Source organism: Rhinolophus sinicus, linkage group LG16, assembly GCF_036562045.2.
Source record: "Rhinolophus sinicus isolate RSC01 linkage group LG16, ASM3656204v1, whole genome shotgun sequence".
Lineage (NCBI taxonomy): Eukaryota > Metazoa > Chordata > Mammalia > Chiroptera > Rhinolophidae > Rhinolophus > Rhinolophus sinicus.
This window is the reverse complement of record NC_133765.1, coordinates 26,239,351-26,260,563: the sequence shown is the minus strand read 5'-3', so window position 1 is coordinate 26,260,563 and position 21,213 is coordinate 26,239,351. Positions and strand designations below refer to the sequence as shown.

Here is a 21,213-nt window from a genome sequence, read left to right as displayed (position 1 = left end):
GGGGAAAAAAAACCCTTATCAATACTTAAAAGGGGTGGAGGGGAGTAAAAGTGATCAAGCAAGCAGGAAAAAACCAAAACCAAAGAGAAGATTTACAATTCACATGATTGAGAGAAACTTTATCTAGAATGTTTAAAGAAATGTCACAACTCTGTATAGACAACCCAATTTAAAAATGGGCAAATATTTGAATGGACATTTCACCAAAGAAGAAAATTCACATGGCCAGTAAGCACATGAAAAGATCCTCAGTATCTTTTCAACATCCTAATCTCAGTTACAATCAAAGCTATGAGATATCATTTCACATCCTAGTACTAGAATGGTTATAATAAAAAGGCAGACAATAACGTGTGTAAGAAAGTTCTTACCTGCTACTGAACTGTATACTTAAAAATGATTAAAATGGTAAATTTTGTTATGCATATTTTACCACAAAAAAAGCCCTTACTAGTACTTAAAAAAAAAAACAGTAGTGAATAAAGCAGGAAAAACAACAACAAAAAAATCTTCCCATAAAGAAAAGTCCAACTTTAGATGGCTTTCACTGGTGAGTTCTATCATATAGTCAAAGAATACCATGATTTTACATAATCTTTTCCAGAAAACAGAAGAGGAGGAAACACTTCCAAAGTTATTTAATGGGGACACTTTAAATGTATAATTAAAGGCATCATGATTTACTTTTTACAGAAAATGTTATTTACTAAAGTATAAAAGACATAAGGTGCTGGATCAGAAGTCTTGACAACTTGGTTCCCATGCAGACTTTGTTACCAATGAGTTGTATAATCTTTGTCAATTTACGTCATCTTACTGGACTTCAGTTTCCTCATTTGTAAAATAAGGAAGTTCACCACAGAAATCTTTTCCATCGATATAACATAAAATTTTGTTTAAAACCTACCTGATCCTAAATTGGTATAACCCGTCTGTAAACAATATGGCAACATGTAGTAAGAGCCAGTTCATACTCTCTGGAGAAGTATTTCAAGTTCTGTATATTTAACTTAAGGATATAATTAAACCAAAGCGAAAGAACAGATAAAAAGATGGTCACCTTAACAACCCACATGTCCAATAAAAGTGGAATAAGATAGTAACACAAAGGAATATCAAATTACTAAAAATTAGTATGAAGATGATTGTGAAAAATATTTTTGTTAGGTGAAAATAATCAGAATATAAATTATTTAAATTATGAAAATATACACAGTATTTAAGTATATGCCAAACACTAGGTCATATGTATTAATGAAAGTACAGTAGGTCCTCAAATGATGTCATCGAAACATTGATAAGATGCTGTAAAAACTTAACTCTTATCAATTAGCCTATGGTAAACCTTGTTTCATTATACTTAAAGTTGTAGAACCTATTGATGATGTTAAATGAGGTCTTACTTACTGTATAGTATTAGGATTGTGAATCCAAAGATTTTTGTTAAATTACCGTGTCTTTTGAAATGCTGATACACTATGTACGCAAAGAGAAAAAAATTAGAAACTTGTCCAAAGAATAGACAGACAAAGTATCGAGATTATGCTGATAAGGTTCTAAGTTGCTCTGGCTTGATTAATGCTTCCTAAGAGTCATTATGGACCCAGGGCTCTCAATAAAAGTCTCAACGACTGAAACCTTTATCAGTTGATAACCGGAATTACCAACGGTATTTTCCTTGTTTTTCTACTCAGTGTTGAGATAAAGCCTGACCGTCTGTGATGTTGCCAAGTACCCATTAAAATCCAGAAAATACTGGATAGCTGAAAATCCGTATGTATCATCACTCCAAGTTCTCAATTTAAAATTTTTCATGCGGCTTTCATTTTTAAGTGTATCAGCCACAGAACTTTTTGAGTTCTACAGCCACTTAAAGTTCCTTTCAAGAAAGGATGGTGAAAAGAAAGAAGTGAGCATCCCGCTTCCAGATTTTCCTTCCTATTCTTATGGCTGCCTACTAGGATGGAAATTCAAGAGGATCTAGTCTTAGCCTTCCCAAGGTCAGCAGAGAAAATACTTAGTAAATGCAAATGTCCACAATTCTAATGATAGTAGGCTGAACCATAGGAAATTATTTCTATTGGTCAAAAAAGTTGACTGGGCAATTTCATATGACTCAACCTATGTCAATGCCTCTGTAGTAACAACTTTTTGTTCCAAGTGAGACTGTAGAAATCACTGTCAAGGATTCTCTCCTTAACTTGCCCAATGAGTGTGCATATGTGAGTCATTATTTTCAGAACCAGAATTTAAGCAATTTGTGTTTGCATGTTTGCATTAAAATGCCAAAGTCATAAGCAAAATCAAGAAGCGTTTTAACAGCAGCCAAATCAGAGCATAAAAATATCAGAATTATCCCAGTCTAACTCAATTCCTGTCCAAGTCATGTTTCTCTTCCAGAGCAATAAGTTTTGGTGCTGACACTTTCAGAGCAGTGTTTCTTCCAACTCCAATGAAATTAATCCCACTTTGATGGATGGACCTAGGGGGTATTATGCTAAGTAAAACAAGTCAGAGTAAGACAAATACCATATGATTCCACTTGTATGTGGAATACAAAGAACAAAATAAACGAACAAACAAAACGGAAACAGATTCAGAGATACAGAGAACAAACTGATGGCTGCCAGAGGAGCGGGGGGAAGGCTGGGTGAAAAAGGTGAAGAGAGTAAGACATACAAATTGGTAGTAACAAAACAGTCATGGGGATGTAAAGTAAAGCATAGGGAATATAGTCAATAATATGGTAATAACTATGTATTACCCAGGTGGGTACGAGACTAATCAGGGGCTCACTGCACATATTATATAAATGTTTAATCACAATGCTATACAGCTGAAACTAATATAAAATAGTATTAAAGGTCAACTGTAACTGGGAAAAAAATTTTTATTTTTAAATCCCACTTTGAGAGCATCTTACCTGAAACTACCATAGACTATAAGTAGAATGGAAATCAGAAATGTAGACACTTGACTGGAATCCACCAGGGAATAGGCCCTAGAGAAAGAAGAGGGGAAAAATTAGCGTTAACAAAATAATTAAAATGAGACTTGATAGTTTAATACAGAAAATAAATGTATAGGTTCACAGCTATTATTAGCTAATATTCAAAGGCTGTTGAATATCAATGTAAAAATCCCATCTGTGTATGATAAACAACATATGCTTATAACATCTACCACCGACTTTAAAAGTCACAAAATATCTACCAACTCTGTACCAGTGATAAAAAGTCTCAGTTATCAAACTTTCATCAGTCTACACTTGAATTACTGGTTTTGCTCAGTGCTGAGGTAAAGCCTGTATGTCTCTCCTGAATTCCATTTCCGTTTTTATAACTACTATTGGTTCTCTCCATCTGGATGGCCTACAGGAAGTTCTTCAGGCAACAGGTCCAAAACTCAACTCACTATTCTTCCCTTCACACCTGATCCTCTCCCGGAATGACTTATGATCCCCTCAGGGTCAAAGCTGGAAATCTGTTGCATTCTTGACACCACCCCTCTTCTCTTACCCCCTACATGTAAGGACAGCAACTTCCTGCAAATTCCCAAGGCCCCTACTTCTCTCGCTCCTACTGCCAATTCCTTCACTCCCTTCCATGTCTTGCCCATCAGAAATCCTGTTTGCAAGTCTGTCTCCAAGAGTTCACCCTCCACACTGCCCAGTCTTGTTTGTTAGGGATTTTCCCAAGTAAACTTCTCTGCCTTTTTTCATTTCAGCAAATATTTAATGATGGCTCCGTGCCAGACACTCTGCTAGCCACTGTGGATGTAATAACAAATAAGATTGTCTTGGTCCCACCCTGAATCTTTTCTAAAGAAATAAAAAATATATGTTTCATTCTAAAGGAATTAAAAAGCAAAAAATTAACATAAGCAAGTGAATATAATTGTGGAAAATGTTAAAAAGGGGAGAAAGACAAGTACAGGATACTATGAGCATATATAATGGGTGATCCTATTCAAGAACTGGGGTGGGGGTGGGGGTGCTTTCCTTAGGGAGGCAGAGGAATGGGAGACACAATAAATAGGACCTGGTGGATGGCTGTACCATTTAGGAAAAAAGGCAACAGAGGAGGAGCAGATTTAAAATTGGGTTTTGGAGTATGTGCTGAGGAGACAGCTGGACAGATACCTGGATCTTGAGATGGGAAGCAGCCCTAAGCTGTAAGATATATATTGGGAGCTCACACCTTGTACGTGGTCATTGAAGCCACAGGTGTGGGTAAGACTGCCTACCGCAGCAGCAGTGAGAAGAACCTTAGAAACCTCCAAAATGTAAAGATCAGGTAGAAGGAAGAGCTGCAAAGAAAACCAAAATGAAACAGAGAAAGAGGAAGAAAACCCAGGATAGCAGGGTGAGTGATGAGTGTTTCAAAGCAGCAGCAGGATTGGATGGTGTCTGAATTTAACCCCTTGATCTACCCCCTTACTAGTAGCTGGAACTAGTTACTTAACCTCTTTAAGCTTCAGCTCTTCATTTGTAAAATAGGAATAATCACAACACCTACTTCAAAGAGCTGTTAAAGAATAAAAATGAAATAATCCATATACAGAGCTGAACAATGTAAGTACTCGATTAACATTTGTTGTTTGTATTAGGAAGGAGAGGTCACCTGTGTTGAAGGCTGCGAAGGTCAAGGAAGATGAAAACTACAGTGTCCACTGGGTTGATTTAAGTGTAAGTCATTGGTGACCTTCGCAAAAACAGTATTAGTGGAGTGATGGGGATGCAGTCAGATTGGAATTGGCTGTGAAGTTACGGAAATGGAGACAGGCAGTTTTTTGAGACGTACAGGGAAGAGAACAGCAGTTGGAAGGGAATGTAAGGATAAGGGAGGTCTTACATTTTTTTCAATATAAGAGATATTCAATTTTTTTTGTATGCTGACTGGCAATAATCCCAGTGAAGCAGGAAAGACTGATGAATATAGAAGAGAAGTTTCTTTTAATCTTTCTTAAAAACAGGATACATAATGAAATGTCATGACACGGTGTTGTGGTCTATAGTATTGTTTTTTGATCTTTAGTTATTAGATATATAACTGAAGTATTTATGGGTAAAATGATAGGGTTTAAGGTTTGCTTTAAAAAACTCTGGGGAGGACAGGAAGGATAGATGTTTAAAAAAAGGTAAAAATTGTTTTTAATAATTGAAGCTGGAATGACAGGTCCATGGGAGTTCATTATACTCGTCTCTGCTTTTGTATTTTGAAAAGTTACAAATAAAGTTTTTAAAAATAATTTCTCACCATTTCTTATAAAAAGGTAGAGTACTAAATACACAGATCTGTACTCCCTAACCCCCCTTTTACAATATAGCCTAGAGATTTTCCTGTATCAGTATGTAGAGAACTTTGTCTTCTTTAATTTTATTTAGACATATGCATAGTATTCCATTGTGTGGATACACAAGTTTTTTTTTTTTAAAAACAAATCCGTTTTAGATGGACACCGTGGTTGTTTCCAAAAATTCTGTCACAAACAATTCTATTATAAGGAAGCTTGTAAATTTACCTGCATTGCACACATGTGAAATGACACATCTGTGTAGAATAAAGTTCCTAAAATTGAGATTGCTGGATTGAGGAGGAAATGCACTTGAAATGTAACAGATGTTGCCAAACTGCCTTCCATGGAGGTTAAATCATTTTGCACTCTCACCACTAATGGATTATTGGAGTTCCTGTTTTCCAAAGTCTTGCCAATAGTGTGAGCAATGCCTAACTTTTAAATTTTTACCAATCTGACAAATTAAAATTGGTATCTCAATACGGTTTTCATTTGCATTAATTTTCTGATGTAATTAAAAAATTTTTAATTAATTAAAAGTGAGACTGAGCAGCTTTTCATATGATTAAGGGCTAGTAGGCATTTTAGAAAGCAATTAAAAATTTTTTTTCCAGACTCCAGAGCTATAAAAAAACATAAGCAGCTTTTTTATCCTGAGGAACTCTTGCTGGTGTTTTACTTGAATGACTTGGCGTTTCTGTACTCTTTGTATTCTGAAGCATATAGTCATTACCTAAGAGGTAGATTACCGTATTTTGCCATGTATAATGTGCACCCAAGTTTTTGGCCCAAACTTTCAGGGACAAAAAATCTTTCGTTAATTTTTTCACTCAAATTTATTTGTTTACATTTAAGTACTTGTTTTTTGTATTATAAAGGAATTTTAGCATTTATTTTTTTAAAATACTATCAATTTTTTAAAAAAATACAAAAACAATTCATGTTTATCATAAAAATTCAGATAACAGTAAGTATATAAAGCAAAAGTGCAGTGCCCCTCGCTCCTGTCTCTGCACTCCCATCCCTAGGAGGAAACACCGCTTACAATTTGGTGTATGCACTCTTCCATGTAAACTGTATGTATAGAACACACGATAAACACAGAAACGTACCTGTTCTTCTATAACTTGCTCTTTTTAAAAACTCAATTATGTATCAGGAGCTACTGTTTTCTATTGCCTTACCATATTGTCCTTTTGCTATAAAATTAAGACATGGAAAACTTGACAGTATAGAATGCACTCTTTTCTCTTTTTTTTTTAATAAAGAGAAATCTTCTAGGTTCAGTGAACACAATTTTTAACTCCATGGACATTGTCTAGTGATTCTCATTTCTGTGTTAATAACACCAGTACCTACTAATGTTTTCACACTTTCTCATCTAACGTACGTAGGACGGTAGATTGTGGCTTCTAACCTGAATAGAAACAAGTGGATGCCTTTGCCCATGTCTCTCTTTTCAGTCAATTTAAAATTTAGTGAAGGCAAGAACATTTCTACTGCCTGTTTTCAAAGGCAAACCATGGAATTCCACAGGTAAAGATAATGTGCTCATCATGATACTGAACAGTCAAGCCTGTTATTGAAAATGACATTAGGAAGAACTGCATCTTGTACTTCGGCAGATGTACTCTTAACAACTCCTATCTAGCCTGGAGGAATTAGAAAAGCATCGATGTTGTATATAATACTACATTTTAAATGTGTAGAGAAATCATTTTTGGGAAATAACGTCTGCTTAACAAATGTGAACATATTAGAACATTTTGTTACTACTAACATCGAACACAGAATATTTTGCTATCCTAAAACAACTTTACAATGAAGTTTTTCTTTGGGAAAAACTTACCAGGGAACTTTCTGCCACGTAAATTCTCTTAAGGTTAGGGATTTCTTGGCATAGAGGTGTTATATTTTATGAATCACTTAAGTTATTCATAAAATATAAGAATCACTTAAGAATCATTAGTGGTTGCCTGTGTCAAGTTCAAGTAGAAATATGTACACTTTACTGTTAAGTCTTTTAAAAGCCCTGGAGACAGAAGGAACTATTACAAACTGATGATAACCCTAGGATGTATTTAGAAACACAAGTTCTCCCTCTCACACTAGTTTTCTTAATTACCCCCAAAATAATCTGCTGGGTGATGTTGTATCTTAATCAATAAAAAGAGACCATTACAAAAATAGCAAAAGAAAAGTTTGACTAGAACATGAATTCAAATGAATTATAGAGCTACACTGTCCAATATGGCAGCCACTAGCCCCATGTGCCTCTTCAAATTAAATGAAATGAAAAATTCAGGTCCTCACTGGCATTAAATTTCAAGTGTCCAATAACTGGAGGCTACTGCATTGGGTGGTCAGATAAAGACCATTCCCATCACTGCAAAGCTCTAGTGACCGCACTAACATACACCTGTATACAGTAGACCCTTGACCAACACAGGCTTGACCTGTATGCATCCACTTAGATGCAGATGTTTTTCAGTAAATATACAAGCAGCCCTCTATACTGTGGATTGCCGATCTGCGGATTCACCCACCCACAGATCAGAAACAGTACCTGTTTTAAATCCATGGTTGGGAACCCACCAGGTATTGTTCTGCACATGCATTTTTCTACCATATGCATAAGGGACTGGAGCATCTATGGATTTTGGTACCCACAGGGGTCTTGGGACCAATCCCCCATGGATGCTGTGGGAGAGTCAAAAGTTACATGTGGATTTTCAACTGCATTGGGGGAAAAGGGGTGTCAATTGCAGATAGATACCCATGTTATATTTCAAAAATGGAGTTCTGGGAATTTATTGTTGGCAATAGCAACAAGTTAACATTCTGCTGAGCATTTAACTCTTAGAACCATTCCGGGAGGTAAGTCCTACATATCCACAAACTCAAAAAAAAACAACACCTTGAGAACCAATGTGTTTCAGAAGTTTTGGGATTTTACGAAGAAACCCACCCCATCAGGAGCAAATAATAATATCTCTGTAGTGAAACATGAACAGTCACACTAAGTAAGATAAACAAAATTATAAATAGCGTCATATCAGTTTATGTCAGGTTTTGCTTCCAAATGAGTAACAGAAATACTCTGCTTTTTCAGTTTTGTGAAGGAAATTGGGCCTGTGTGATTATCACCATTTTTGAGATGAGGTACAGTTCTGAACACGGGCTACCTAACTCCAGGGTCTCCCAAAATGATTTCATCATCTGCCCCAAACTTGGAGTCAGGAGGCTCCAGTTCCTATCTGTAATTATACCACAACGAGCTGTTTGAGCTTCCCTGGGCAAGCCTTTCCAATCTTTCCGGTCTCTAGAAAATCCTCTTTTAGCCTAGATGAACTTGAAGGCCCAACTAATTTTTATTGTCAAGATTCTAGGTTTTAATAGGTTTTAACACTGTGTTTTTCCTCAAAAAAAAAAAAAAAAGAAAAAAAAAAAGAAATACTTCCAATCTGTTCACAGATAACTCTTTCATTTGGCTAATCACTGGCATGTTGTGGGTAAATTAGCAGTGACAAAAATGACACTGCTTCCAGGCTACTGAAAACTGTTATTAAATTTCTTCTTTTCATCACCCAATGTTTACAGATTTAAAAGTGGCTTATGTAAAACCTACATAATACCAGCAGAGACAGATGATGGTAATCTCTGGTTGGTAACCAACCCAGGGGAAATTCTCTTGGGTCACTTTTAAAAAAATCTGGCCAGCCCCTAGGGGTTCTAACCTCTAACCCAGAAGCTTTTTTCATTTGCCAAACAGATTGTTTTGTTCTGTATTTGTTTATGACCTCAGTTTCCTGAAGTAGGCTCAGTTTTCAACTACTCTATAAGCCCATGAAAATAAGCACATAGCTATAAAAATGTCTACAAGTTTTCAATGCTAATAATGATGGTGAAGAAGACCTTGCCCATATCTCTCTCTGTTCTTTGCCCACACAAAGCATTCAAGTAAGACTCATCACCACTTCAGAAGTACACAGAGATCCTAGGATTTTACTACAGGAATTTGGAGTCTGTGCTCTGGGGTAACATTAGAATAAGGTAGGCAGGGAGGGAAAGGTATCCCAAGGAAAAAGGCTGGGTAATCTGGCCAATTTTAGGAAATCAAAGCCCAGCGATCTTATTTATTTCACAGCCTCTCCCTACCTTACACTTCAGACTCTACTAAAGATCAACAGAAATGTGTCCTCGCTCAGGCTCTTTTCCTGAGATGTTTGTTTCCAGATACTCTGAGTGCACATTAAAAACAGGAACTACTCTACACTCTGAAATAAAGGCATTCTTACTAAAATGCAAAAAGAAACTTAATATATGCATTTGAGACATGCCAAAATCAGGTCAGCCAAATATACTGAAAACAGACTTGAAGACTTTGCTAAATGATGTATTAGTATAAGTCCGCTGTTGAGTTGAAATAATTTCTGTGGTCATTACAAAAACCACTAATTCTTTAACTACATTCCCCGAAGCCTTAACAGAACAAAGACAAAGAGCTACCATAAATTTCTCTCACATATAAGATTATATCCTACACCCTAAGATTTTTAGAACCATGCTGGATTTTAGTAACTGCTCTAAAATCAAACATCTATTTCTAGCTGCTTTACCAGCAAGTGCTTATAACACATATCCTGCTAAAAATCATGCCAAATTGAGACACAGAGAGTACTGTTCTATAATGTGTTCTGTGTCAGCCTTCCAGATATACAATGAAAGCATTCTTGTCCACCCCACAAACCAAGCAATTACTACCCAACCCTGCACACACACTGCCCTAGGCCAGCACTTTGCAAACTTTTGGTCTTGAGACTATTTACGTTCTTAAAAAGAGGACCCCGAAGAGCTTTTGTGATATTCATCATGTTAGAAATCAAAATATTTATTCACTAATTCATTTATACCCAATAAAACCATTATATGTGTACATAGCATTTTTAAAGGAAAGGTAACTGTTTTCCAAAACAAAAGAATTTAGTGAGATGAGGGGTGTGCTTTTACATTTTTGCACACCTCTTTAACGTCCAGCTTAAATATAAGATACCATGTTTCCGGCTTAAATATAAGATACCATGTTTCCCCGAAAATAAGACCTAGCTGGACAATCAGCTCTAATGCATCTTTTGGAGCAAAAATTAATATAAGACCCGGTCCTATTTTACTATAATATAAGACCAGGTCTTTAATAATATAACAATATAATGTAATATAATATAATATGTAATATTGGGTCTTATATTAATTTTTGCTCCAAAAGACAGAACTGATGGTCCGGCTAGGTCTTACTTTCGGGGAAACACGGTAGCCAGATTCTCATACCTGCTCCTGCATTCAGTCTTGGGGTGCTATGGGGTGCCTCACACCAGGGGTGGGCAAATGATGGTCTATGCTCATCCGAGGAACACAGCCACGCTCATTCACTCAGGTGTCTCTGGCTGCGCTAGCGCTTCAGTGGCAGTTGAGTAGTTGTGACAGAGACCGTATGGCTCACAAAGCCTAAACTACTATCTGGCCCTGTACACAAAAGGTTTGCCAGCGCTTGCTGTTGCTGCACAAGGGCACCTGGCCAAGAGGGCCAGCAAGTGTTAAAATACCACCCACCCCTTTCCTCCTGGGGGGGTGCCTCCCCACACTGGGCACACACAGCTTGCTGAGTAGTCTTGTGTCCTAGCGGGCGGACGCAGCCACCTGCTGGGAGGGGCGTCTTTTCCTTTCACAAAGGTGAGAGTTATGAGCTGGAGCCCACCTGGCCAGGGAGGCACTATTTCTTATTTTGCACAAAGGAGTGTGTGTGCGGATAGGCTAGCAATAGTCAGGAACATCTCTGAGTCCTACTGTGAAGATGGGGTGGATTTCCAGTATCAAAATATTTTTACATTAGAAAGGAAGAATCTGCATTCTTCATATTCCTCCATCAGCACCAAATATAGAAAGAACATATATGGGACATACCATATGTTAATATTTTACATTTTACCAAACTAACTGAGTGAAGAATTAATTACTTCCATCAAGGATACAAAATCTTATGACTGAGACAATTCCTATGAAAGTAAGGTATTAATTAAGTCTTCCAGGCAGTAAAGGTCGTCCGCATTCATTTTTGTTTTCAGACATTTTATTACCTAGGATAGATAAGAAAGAATGTGCAGGGGTTTCATTAAAACAGAAAGAAGACCCCGCACTGAAGGCTTCCGTGGTAATATGCTTCAATTCTTTCCTACGAATTACTCTCTTAGATAGGTCCTCATAATTTCAAAACCATGTGCATTTGAGGGGATTTGAGCATACATCCAGCAACGTAATTGTGACTCCTGTGTTAAAACACCAGCAGCCAGAAATAGCCTTATATGGACTGTAACAGAAATATTTATAAGGCAAGGGAAAAACTAGGCAATTGGATTCCTCAAAGTAAACAGGTATACAAGAAGGAATAAAGTGCTTTATGCATTTTCATTTGACCAAGGGACTCATTTTCAGGAAAGAAAACTATAATGCAGATTTTGAAGACAATTTTGTTCCACTACCTAAAATTGCTTTAGAACTTGAACTAAACAAATTTCCTTAAAAACTTGCAAAAAGTTGGGATAACATGCTGGTCAGGATTAATATTTCATAAAGGAACCGCTTTTGAATGTGTAAATAATCTCTCAGGATATGTGCCCACAGAAGTTATGCAGGCTTTAGTATACACGCCAAAAACTAAACACGGGGACTCGAACAGAGATTTGTACACTCATGTTCATGGCAGCATTATTCACAACAGCCTAAAGGTGGGAGCAACCTTAGTGTCCATCAATGGATGAATGGATAAACAAAATGTGGTCTATACATACAATAATATTATTTGGCCTTAAAGAAGGAAATTCTGATACATGCTACAAGAAGAACTATGAAAACATTATGTTAAATGAAATAAGCCAGACACAAAAGGACAAATAGTGTATGACTCCACTTATATGAGGGACCTAGAATAGGCAAATTCACAGAGACAGAAAGTAGAGTAGAGGTGGCCAGGCAGGAGGAGATGGAAGGAGGAGTTATTTAACGGGGACTGAATTTCTGTTTGGGGTGATAAAAAAGGTATGGAAATGGCCAGTGGTGATGGCTGCACAACAATATAAGTGGATGTACTTAATACCACTGAATTGTATACTTACAAATGGTTAAACTGGTAAATTTTATGCTTATTTTACACAACACAATTGAAAAAAGGAGTATTTAACATTGCTTTTAAAAACTTGTAGCAAACTAATTATCATTGTATGTCTCATTAAAAGATTTTTCTCTGCCATTTAATGCTGATAATAGCATTAGAAATAATTCTAGAAAAAAAGAGTCTTGAAAGCATCCATAGAATCTCCAAATCTGGACTTTAAGAAGAAACTTGCCAATAACTTATAAAAATGGATGCTACAGGTTGACATTTATTCCTTGTAGTTAACCTCTCCTAGTAACAAATCTGTTTCTTTGGACAAGCAAAAAGGATAATTTCAGTCACAGTGCTTCTTTCTACCAAGATAAACCAGAGACGGTCAAACGGAATGTCCCAGAAGACAGGGAATTTCTAAGACAGACTGAATTTCAGTAACAAATCTCCAATGCCCGTGGGGTACGTCCACCTATATATACTAAGGTCACCCCAAATTCAATACATCTACAACCAAAGATATCTCCCCATTATCTTGCAATATCTAATGTCTGAAACAAGCTCCAACTAGTATAACTACTTCTGGTCACTGCATCACTGCGTGCATGGATGTATTTATTTAAATTTTTTAAATTATTAGTTTCAGGTGTATAAAACAACTGTTAGACATTTACACCCCTCACAAAGTGATACCCCCTCCCCCAATCTACTACCACTCTGATGTCATATGTAGCTGTTATAGTTCCACTGACTCTATTCCTTATGCTGTTCTCCACATCCTGTGACTATGTGTGTGTGTGTGTGTGTGTGTATGTGTGTGTGTATATATATATATATATAATTATAGTTGACATTCATGATTCTTCAGCTTCAGCTGTACAGCGCAGCGGTCAGACTCCTACACTATCCATGAAGTGGTCTCCCTAATAAGACAAGTGTCCCTCAGATACCCTATAATGCACGGCTGTGTTTAACTTAATACTTTGCTAGGTGCTGGACTCCAAGATGGAGATCCAGGGCCTATCACCCACCCAGAATCGTCTACTGGGGAGACAGAGAAGTAAACAGGCTTCGAAATTAAGTCATGACGTGGACAAGTGCAGCAGTTCAGCCTGGAGGCTTACGGGAGAGGATGGTCTACTAGGAGACTATAAATACTAGTCAGTTAGGTTCCGTTGAGCTAGAGAGGAGAGAGCAAGAGAAGTGAGGGAGCCGCAGGAAAGGGACAAACAGAGAAGAATGAGAAAGCTAGAACGAGTCTGTGCATGTGTGTGGGGGGAAGATGGAGGCGAGGGCAGTGAAAAGAAGAAGGCCAGAAAGGTTAGTAAGGCCAGGTCTGTATCTCCTGTCTCCACTAGTGTCTTCCTGACACATCTGGTCTCTGTCCTCAATATCCATTCCATGGAACATTCTCTCCCCAAGATCAGCAACAATCTTGTTACTTCATCTGATAAATACTTCAGCAGATGTCTATGTGATGTGACCCCTCTGGCCCCTTTGCCACTTCCTTTTCTTGAAACAATTTTATCTCAGGTTCCACAATATTTTCCCGGATTTTTTCCATAACCTTCTTAATCTCCTCTCCCTCTATCCATCGGGCATCTGTCATCAGTTCTCCCCATTTCTTACTCCACACATGGTCTCTGGGTGACGCTTCCCTCCCCTACACAACAACAATCTTTTACTGAGTAGTGAGCCGAGTGTTGCATTAAGCGCTACACATTCTTATCTCCCTTGTACAGAAAGAAACTGAAACGTGGCAGGTGACTCAACCTTTTCTTTTTTATTGTAGTCACTGTGTTTTGTGTAATTCACTCTACTATGAAGAAATTTAAAAGAATAGCATGGAAAACTGTTACGGGCAGAGGCAGGTTGAAGACCAATACAGCACATAATCCCACTTTTTATTAAAAATGGGACTCACTACTTCACATTTCTGTAATATTTGAATTAAAAAACCCACTAAATTTTCTTAAAACTGTGCTTAGGATCTTAGTGGACATGTTAAGAAAAAGACAAAGAAGTCTTTGTGGTTTCTGATTTGGCTCTATTTTTAACCAAATGCTAAAAGCTTATACTTTACAGTTAAATGTAACATCCCACCTATAACAGATTTTCAAAGAGCCAAATTTAAAGATAAAAGTTTTCTTAAACTTCTAAAAGCACCAACATTACAACTGCATATGTACTTTAAGATTTATTTAGTCACATAATCACATCAAATGAGATCTTGATTCAGCACTAAATGCTACTTGCAGGTAAATGTTACCATATTTCCAGTTACTGACAATACTTTGCACATGGGAAATGGCAGCAAACTCCCATATCCTAATTCATTTGAAAAGGCAGCTATAAAAAATGTAAGCATACTATAATACATTTTTAGAAAGTTGATTTGCAGATGGGGCTAAACAAACATGAAAGGGTAAACAAACTTTCAGCCCCTTTCCCATGGTACTCCTTCCCTACGGCACTACCTTAAGTCTATCAGACACTCATTATATTTACTAACACAAATGGAACATCTTAATCACCAAAGTCTTAAACTCATTTTTAAAAAGACAGACCCAAACCCAAGGGCAGTTGGATCCAGAACATTTTTTTCACACATTTTTTATTTGTTAAATCCAAAATAATAAAGTTTTATTAAAGTAACAATTGAAGAATTGTACTATAATCAAGCCAATCAGTTACTTAGGTTGAAAAAAAGATTGTAATACACTCAAAAGGAAATGATCAGAAAAGAAGTCCCCAACTCAGTGAACTGAATTTGCACTAAAACAGACCTGAAATATTCAGGAGTAATATTTTATGTGGGTTATAAAATATTAAATGGCATCTATTTACTGAGGATCTTAAAGGAGTTTGGTTTGGGAGAGGGAAAGGAGAATGAGAGAAAAATCCAAAAGGAGTACAAGTTATAATCTTACACCTCTGGAAAGAGGGCACAGGTACCCAGAAAAGAGCATCAACAGGACCAAGTCTTTCTTGTCTCACAGAAGAGTAGAATTCCAGAGAGACTAACTGAAAGATTACCTTCTGTTTAGTGAGTAGGTTAAAATATGGTGGGCCAGGATTCTAGGTTTGTCAGTAGGATTTTATCTGCTGGAGTTTAAATTACACCTAGAAACACTATTTTTATCAGAGGAGTAAAACCATAAAAGTGATACAGTGATATATTTGGGAAAACAATCAGCTAGAAATACCCAGTGTAGATGAAGGGGCAGAAGAGACTGGAATCAAGGAGACCAAACAGTTCTCCTACAGGCACGGGGCTTTGATAAAGCCTAGACTAAGACAGAAGTGGAAACAGAAGAGGTAATACAGTTACAAACCATATTATGAAAGAAGAACCAATGAGACCTAGTGACACGCTGCACAAAGGGAAGGAAGGAGCGACAAGAGTCCAAATTTCTGAGTATGACAAACACTGACCTGACCACCTACCGACGACAGTGGTGGGCACCTGACTGGGCACCAAAAATCCCAATGCAGGCACCTCATGTATTTAGCAGAGGTGGCTGGAAGTCGCAACCCAAGCCTTCAGAACATTCTGGACACAGACCACCCCCAGATGGCCCAATGCTTATCTAATCACCAAGCCCAAACAGCACCAGCAATCAGCGACATCCAGGGACTCCACCCCCCCAATACGGAACTGAGATGCTCCACTGTCTTGATTTTAAAAGCCCTACTCCACCTTCCCCTTCCTTCAGAGCCTAGACTCTATATAGAACTGCCTTCATCTGACAGCAAAACGCTTCCACACTCAGCATTTAACCTTTGGTTTCACTTTTCCCAAACAGCTGGCACACTGGAAATTAGGAGTTCCTACTGGGAAACAGACTTTAGAGCTGAGAAAAAAGGTATGACTTTGGGATGCAACAAAGAAGAGTTAAATGCTGAGTACATCTGCTGAGCTAACTGGGGCAGTGAGATACTGAAATTTGCCCTGAGTTATACAGATAGAAAGTGTCAGAAACAGAATGTGAACATAGTATGGATCCAAAGGTCCACACTTCTAATCATTATAACATATCCCTCAACAGAAGCAGAAGAGCATGATGGTTGAGAATAAGCCATTTGCTTTGATCAAGAATGATTACAGGTGATTTTTTAGAGCAGTTTCAATAAAATGGTGGGTGAAAAAGAGAGTGGAGTAATGAGTTCCCATCACTGCCTGAGGAAATCTACCACTAGGAGATAGGAATGAAATTGAATGGTCTTGTGAAAGATAAACAGGATGACTTTTTTAAAGATAGGGGAGACCTATGCCACTCGGAATACAGATAAAATAGAAGCTCTTATAGAAGGAAAGATAAAGGATAACCGGAGAAGGGAAATGATTATGTGGGCAAAATTTTGGAGAAAACAAGAAGGGGTTAGCTTTAGAAAGGAGAAATAACACCTTCTCTACTGAGACCAGAAAGGTCAGATAAGAAGTTATGGGCTGAAGTAGAAACGAGGTTTTATGAAAGTACTCATGCCAGAAAGTCCCAATCTTCTCCCAAAACACGAGGCAGGGTTGGTTCTTCAGTATGAAGTAAAGAAGGTATGACAGGTTCAAAGAAAAGAGCAGGTTTACAAGTTTCATAAGCTGAAATGTCCTTACATTCAAAGCTTAGTTTCATAAGATAAACTAATCACTTACTTTTATAAAATTCATGTTAGAAATTCTTTATACTGAGTTAACATACAAAAAGAGGCACTTGAATTCCCTTCAAAGAATGATGAGTATCTAAGTGCTATGGAAATCAGCCAGGTAAAGATACCAAAGAAACGTATCAAGAGTTGGGTGAGGTGAACTAGGGAAGGTTTCCCAGGAGACTAGTTGAAAAAAAGGACGCATTTAAAGCAGAAGAGATGGCATATATAATGGTAAGAAGAAATGTACCATATTAGCCTGACTTGAGGAGAATAAACACCTACTAAAATAATGAGAACTGGGTTAATGAAACATGTGGGGGTACAGTACATTTAAGAAGACAGGTTCTGCAGTCAGACATCCTGGGTTCAAATCCTGGCTCTGTCCTTTGCCAAATGAGTGACTGTGGGCAAGTTACTTAGCCTTTTTAGTCTTCAATGTCGTCATTTGTAAAATGAGGGTGATCACACAATTTATCTCCCAGAGTTAAGCTCTCAGTGGGTGATCTGGTAGATAGAGTGTTAATAACTTAAGTTTACTGTACGTGGGAATCACTACAAATTCTTCAGCTCAGGGATGATGAAATGAAAAGAGTAAGGAAAATTATTTTAATAATTCTATAAGGGGCAAAAGCTAACATTTACTAAAGGTTTGGCTTATTCTTCATAATTTTGTTATTTAACCCTCATTACCATCCTAGGAAACAATTCACTTTTATTATCCCTAATTTACATATGAGGAAACTAAGGAATAAGAGAGGTGAAATATCTTGCTCAACTTTACAAAGTTAGTAAGTGCTAGTGCCTGGATTCAAATCCAGACAGTCTGAATCAAGAAGGTCTGAAGTACGCTGTTTACTCTTAATTGCTGCCGTACTGGATTTCGCAAGTAAAGGCTTCCCTCTATTAGAAAATAATCAAGGACTGACTGCAGATACAATTATTTGTTACTTTCCAGCAGACAAATTAAGGTCATCCCCAAGGCCCCATTTTTTCCAGAGACCCAAAACTATGCAGAGTGACTGTATGACGTGGGGCTGCTTGCAGGAGGGAAGCGGGGGAGCTAAGTAACCCTGTTGAGGTTAAACTGTTCTGTATCTTCCACTGAGGCTCCCGTGTGACTAACAGTCCTTCCATCCTTCCTCCTCTGACCTGTACTAACTACTACACTTCCAAGTGCTAATGTCTGTTTCAATGATTTCTCCCATCGACTCAAATGGATTTTATCTGAATTAGATATTACTACGCAAGTAAGAGGAAAAGGCACACCACAACACATAAATATCTGGCAAACTTCAATATCGCTAAAAAAAAAACAAAAAACCCTCTTAAATACTGTTTCCCAAAACAGATTCTAGTGGACAAATGTTTCTTAGGCAAATGATTTGCGTGACTAAAAGCAAAGGTGGAAAATAAGTTTGGTAAATGACCACCTAAATAAAATTGACTTTTTTCCTTCTTCTTTTTTAAGTAGAGAAATTCCTGAGGTTCATAATGTATTTTCCTACAAAACTTATCCTTCTTCTCCCTTTTTTCTTAGCACACCTAATAGCTTTATGTTACATAGCATACTCTTTTAATTCTCATTTCCACCCTATGAGATGGGTGACTTTTATTATCCCTAGGTTGATGAACAGAGAGGTGTTCAATAGTTTGTTCAGTGTTACCAAGTTAGTAGGTGACAGAGTCTGGATTCATAACCACACAGTTTGAGCCCAGAGCTCTCAAGTGCCCTGTGCTAAATATCTCCAAAAAGCAGACACTTAGCTGTCTGGAAAGGACTCTTCTGTCCTTAACAATAACAAGAATATTTAACACTCTTGTTTTTTCAGAGACTCGATGACTGAGGTCTTTAGTTGGAATTAATTCATTTTTCATTCCTCTAAAAAAAAAATGAGATAAAGTAACTACAGTCCAGGACTCCAGGAGGGGAAAAAAACAATGTAAATACTGTACAGACACTGAAATAAGAATGAGAAAGCCTACGTAATTTTACTCATGAATTTCCTAATTAATCTTGACAAAAAGTAGACATTTGTAAGATGAATGTCAAAATTCTAAAGTCACACTAAGAAAAGACTATTTTCACTTGGTAATTATAAAGGGTGCTGGATTCTATTCTACAGTTGGAAATTTCTGCCACCTGTGAGAATATTTTCAAGAAAACCTTTGTTTAGTAAGAGTCACATTCTTGGTTAGAGTTTAAATTATGCTTTCTTAAAAGCTTGGATTATATACATTTTCTAAACTGTCTGTTTTCCTCTACACATGGGTGCAACAAACACTCACACAAATGTTATCTGGCCTCCCATAAATAATAAGCGTGAGAAAAACCTTTAAAGGGGGAGTAATTCTTTTAAAAATATCCAAGCAACCAAACAAAGCCCTGTCGGAAAGGCCTATGAGACCAAGACATAAAACTGCTGTTATAATAACAGTAATAATAACAATAGCTGACACTGCTGGGGCTCTTACTAGGTGTTAGGCATTGTACTAGCTGGTTATATCCAAGTCATTTCATCTTCACAATATCCCTTTGAAGACGGCACTCTTATTATCAGCTCTAGAGATGAAGATACTGAACTAGGGCAGAGAGATGGCCTAACCTGCCCAAGAAGGAAGCAGAGCTAACAAGCTAGCATACCAATACAGCTGGTCTTGCGCCAGATCCAGAGGTCATGCTCTAAACCATTTCACAATACTCCTCCCTCTTCAGTTTTGCTTATTCCTATCTCAGCCCAGATTATTACATTTATATTATAGATAACAGTACACAGAGCACACAGGAACCGTTTTCTAAAATAGGCCATAAAAACAATGAAAGACGGAAAATCACACTATATATGTTCTCCAACTACGATGTAATTAAATTAGAAATCACCTACACAAAGAAATCTTGTGAAATCCCTAAATATTTGGAAATTAAACAACACACTTCTAAATAATCCATGGGTCAAAATAAGAGATCACATGGGATGTTAGAAAATATCTTGAACGAAGATGAAAATACAACATACTAAAATATGTGAAATTCAGCTAAAGCAATGTTAAAGGAAAATATACAGCATTAAATGATTATATTGGAAAACAAAAAGGTTTAAAATCAATGATCTAAGCTTCTACCTTAAGAAACTAGAAAAAGAGCAAATTAAACTCAAAGCAAGTAGAAGAAACAATACAGAGTAGATAGAAATCAATGAAACCAAAATCTACAAAATTTCTTTTTGTAAAAATCAACAAGCTAATCCTAAAATTTTTATGGAAACAAAGGAATTAGAAAGAACAATTTTGGGGAAAAAAGTTGGGAGGATTCACATGAACTGACTTCAGACTTACTATGTAAAACCATAGCATTTACAATATATGATACTAGTGAATGAAGACTGTGCATAGGACTCCAGGGAACAGAACAGAGATTCCAGAAATCCACAAAGTCATGGTTAATTAATTTTTGACACAGATGCCACGTGGAAATGAATAGTCTTTTGAACAACTGGACGTCCATATGCAAAACAAACAAAAACCTCATACCATATACAAAAATTAACTCAAAATGGATCATAAAATTAAATGTATAACTGAAATCCATAAAACTTCTAAAAGAAAAATCTTTGTGACACTGGGTTAGGTAAAGATTTCTTAAGACACAAAACACAAATCATAAAAGAAAAATGGTGAATTGGACTTCATCAAAATAAAAACTTCTGTTCTTTGAAAGATGTTGTCAAGAAAATGAAAAGACAAGCCATGGACTGGGAGAAAATTCTGTAAATATGTATCAGATAAAGGACTGCTAACCAGAATATATAAATGATTCTCCCAACTCAGGAAGAAAACAGACAGCCCAATATAAAAAAAATGAGCAAAAGATCTGAACAGACATTTCACCAAAGAAGAGATACAGATGGCAAATAAATACATAAAGAGATGCTCAAGAATCATTAGTCATTAAGGAAAGGAGAAATAAAACTTACATTGAAGTTGAACTACTAGAAGTTTCAAACATTGCCAGTGGGAATGCTAAATGGTATAGTTAATTTAACAACAGTTTGGTAATTTCATATAAAGTTAAACAAGGTACCATAAGACCTAAGGGAAATGAAAATATATGT

At 36.9% G+C, this 21,213-nt stretch overlaps 1 protein-coding gene across 1 annotated transcript in view; it reads right to left on the bottom strand.

Moving 5' to 3' along the window:
- The window catches only part of SPPL3 (signal peptide peptidase like 3), a 107,582-nt gene that overhangs the window by 34,671 nt on the left and 51,698 nt on the right, over positions 1-21,213 (bottom strand). The window contains exon 2 of the mRNA XM_019727866.2: positions 2,924-3,001. Coding sequence (XP_019583425.1) covers positions 2,924-3,001 — 78 coding nt within the window. The remainder of the gene's footprint in view (positions 1-2,923; positions 3,002-21,213) is intronic.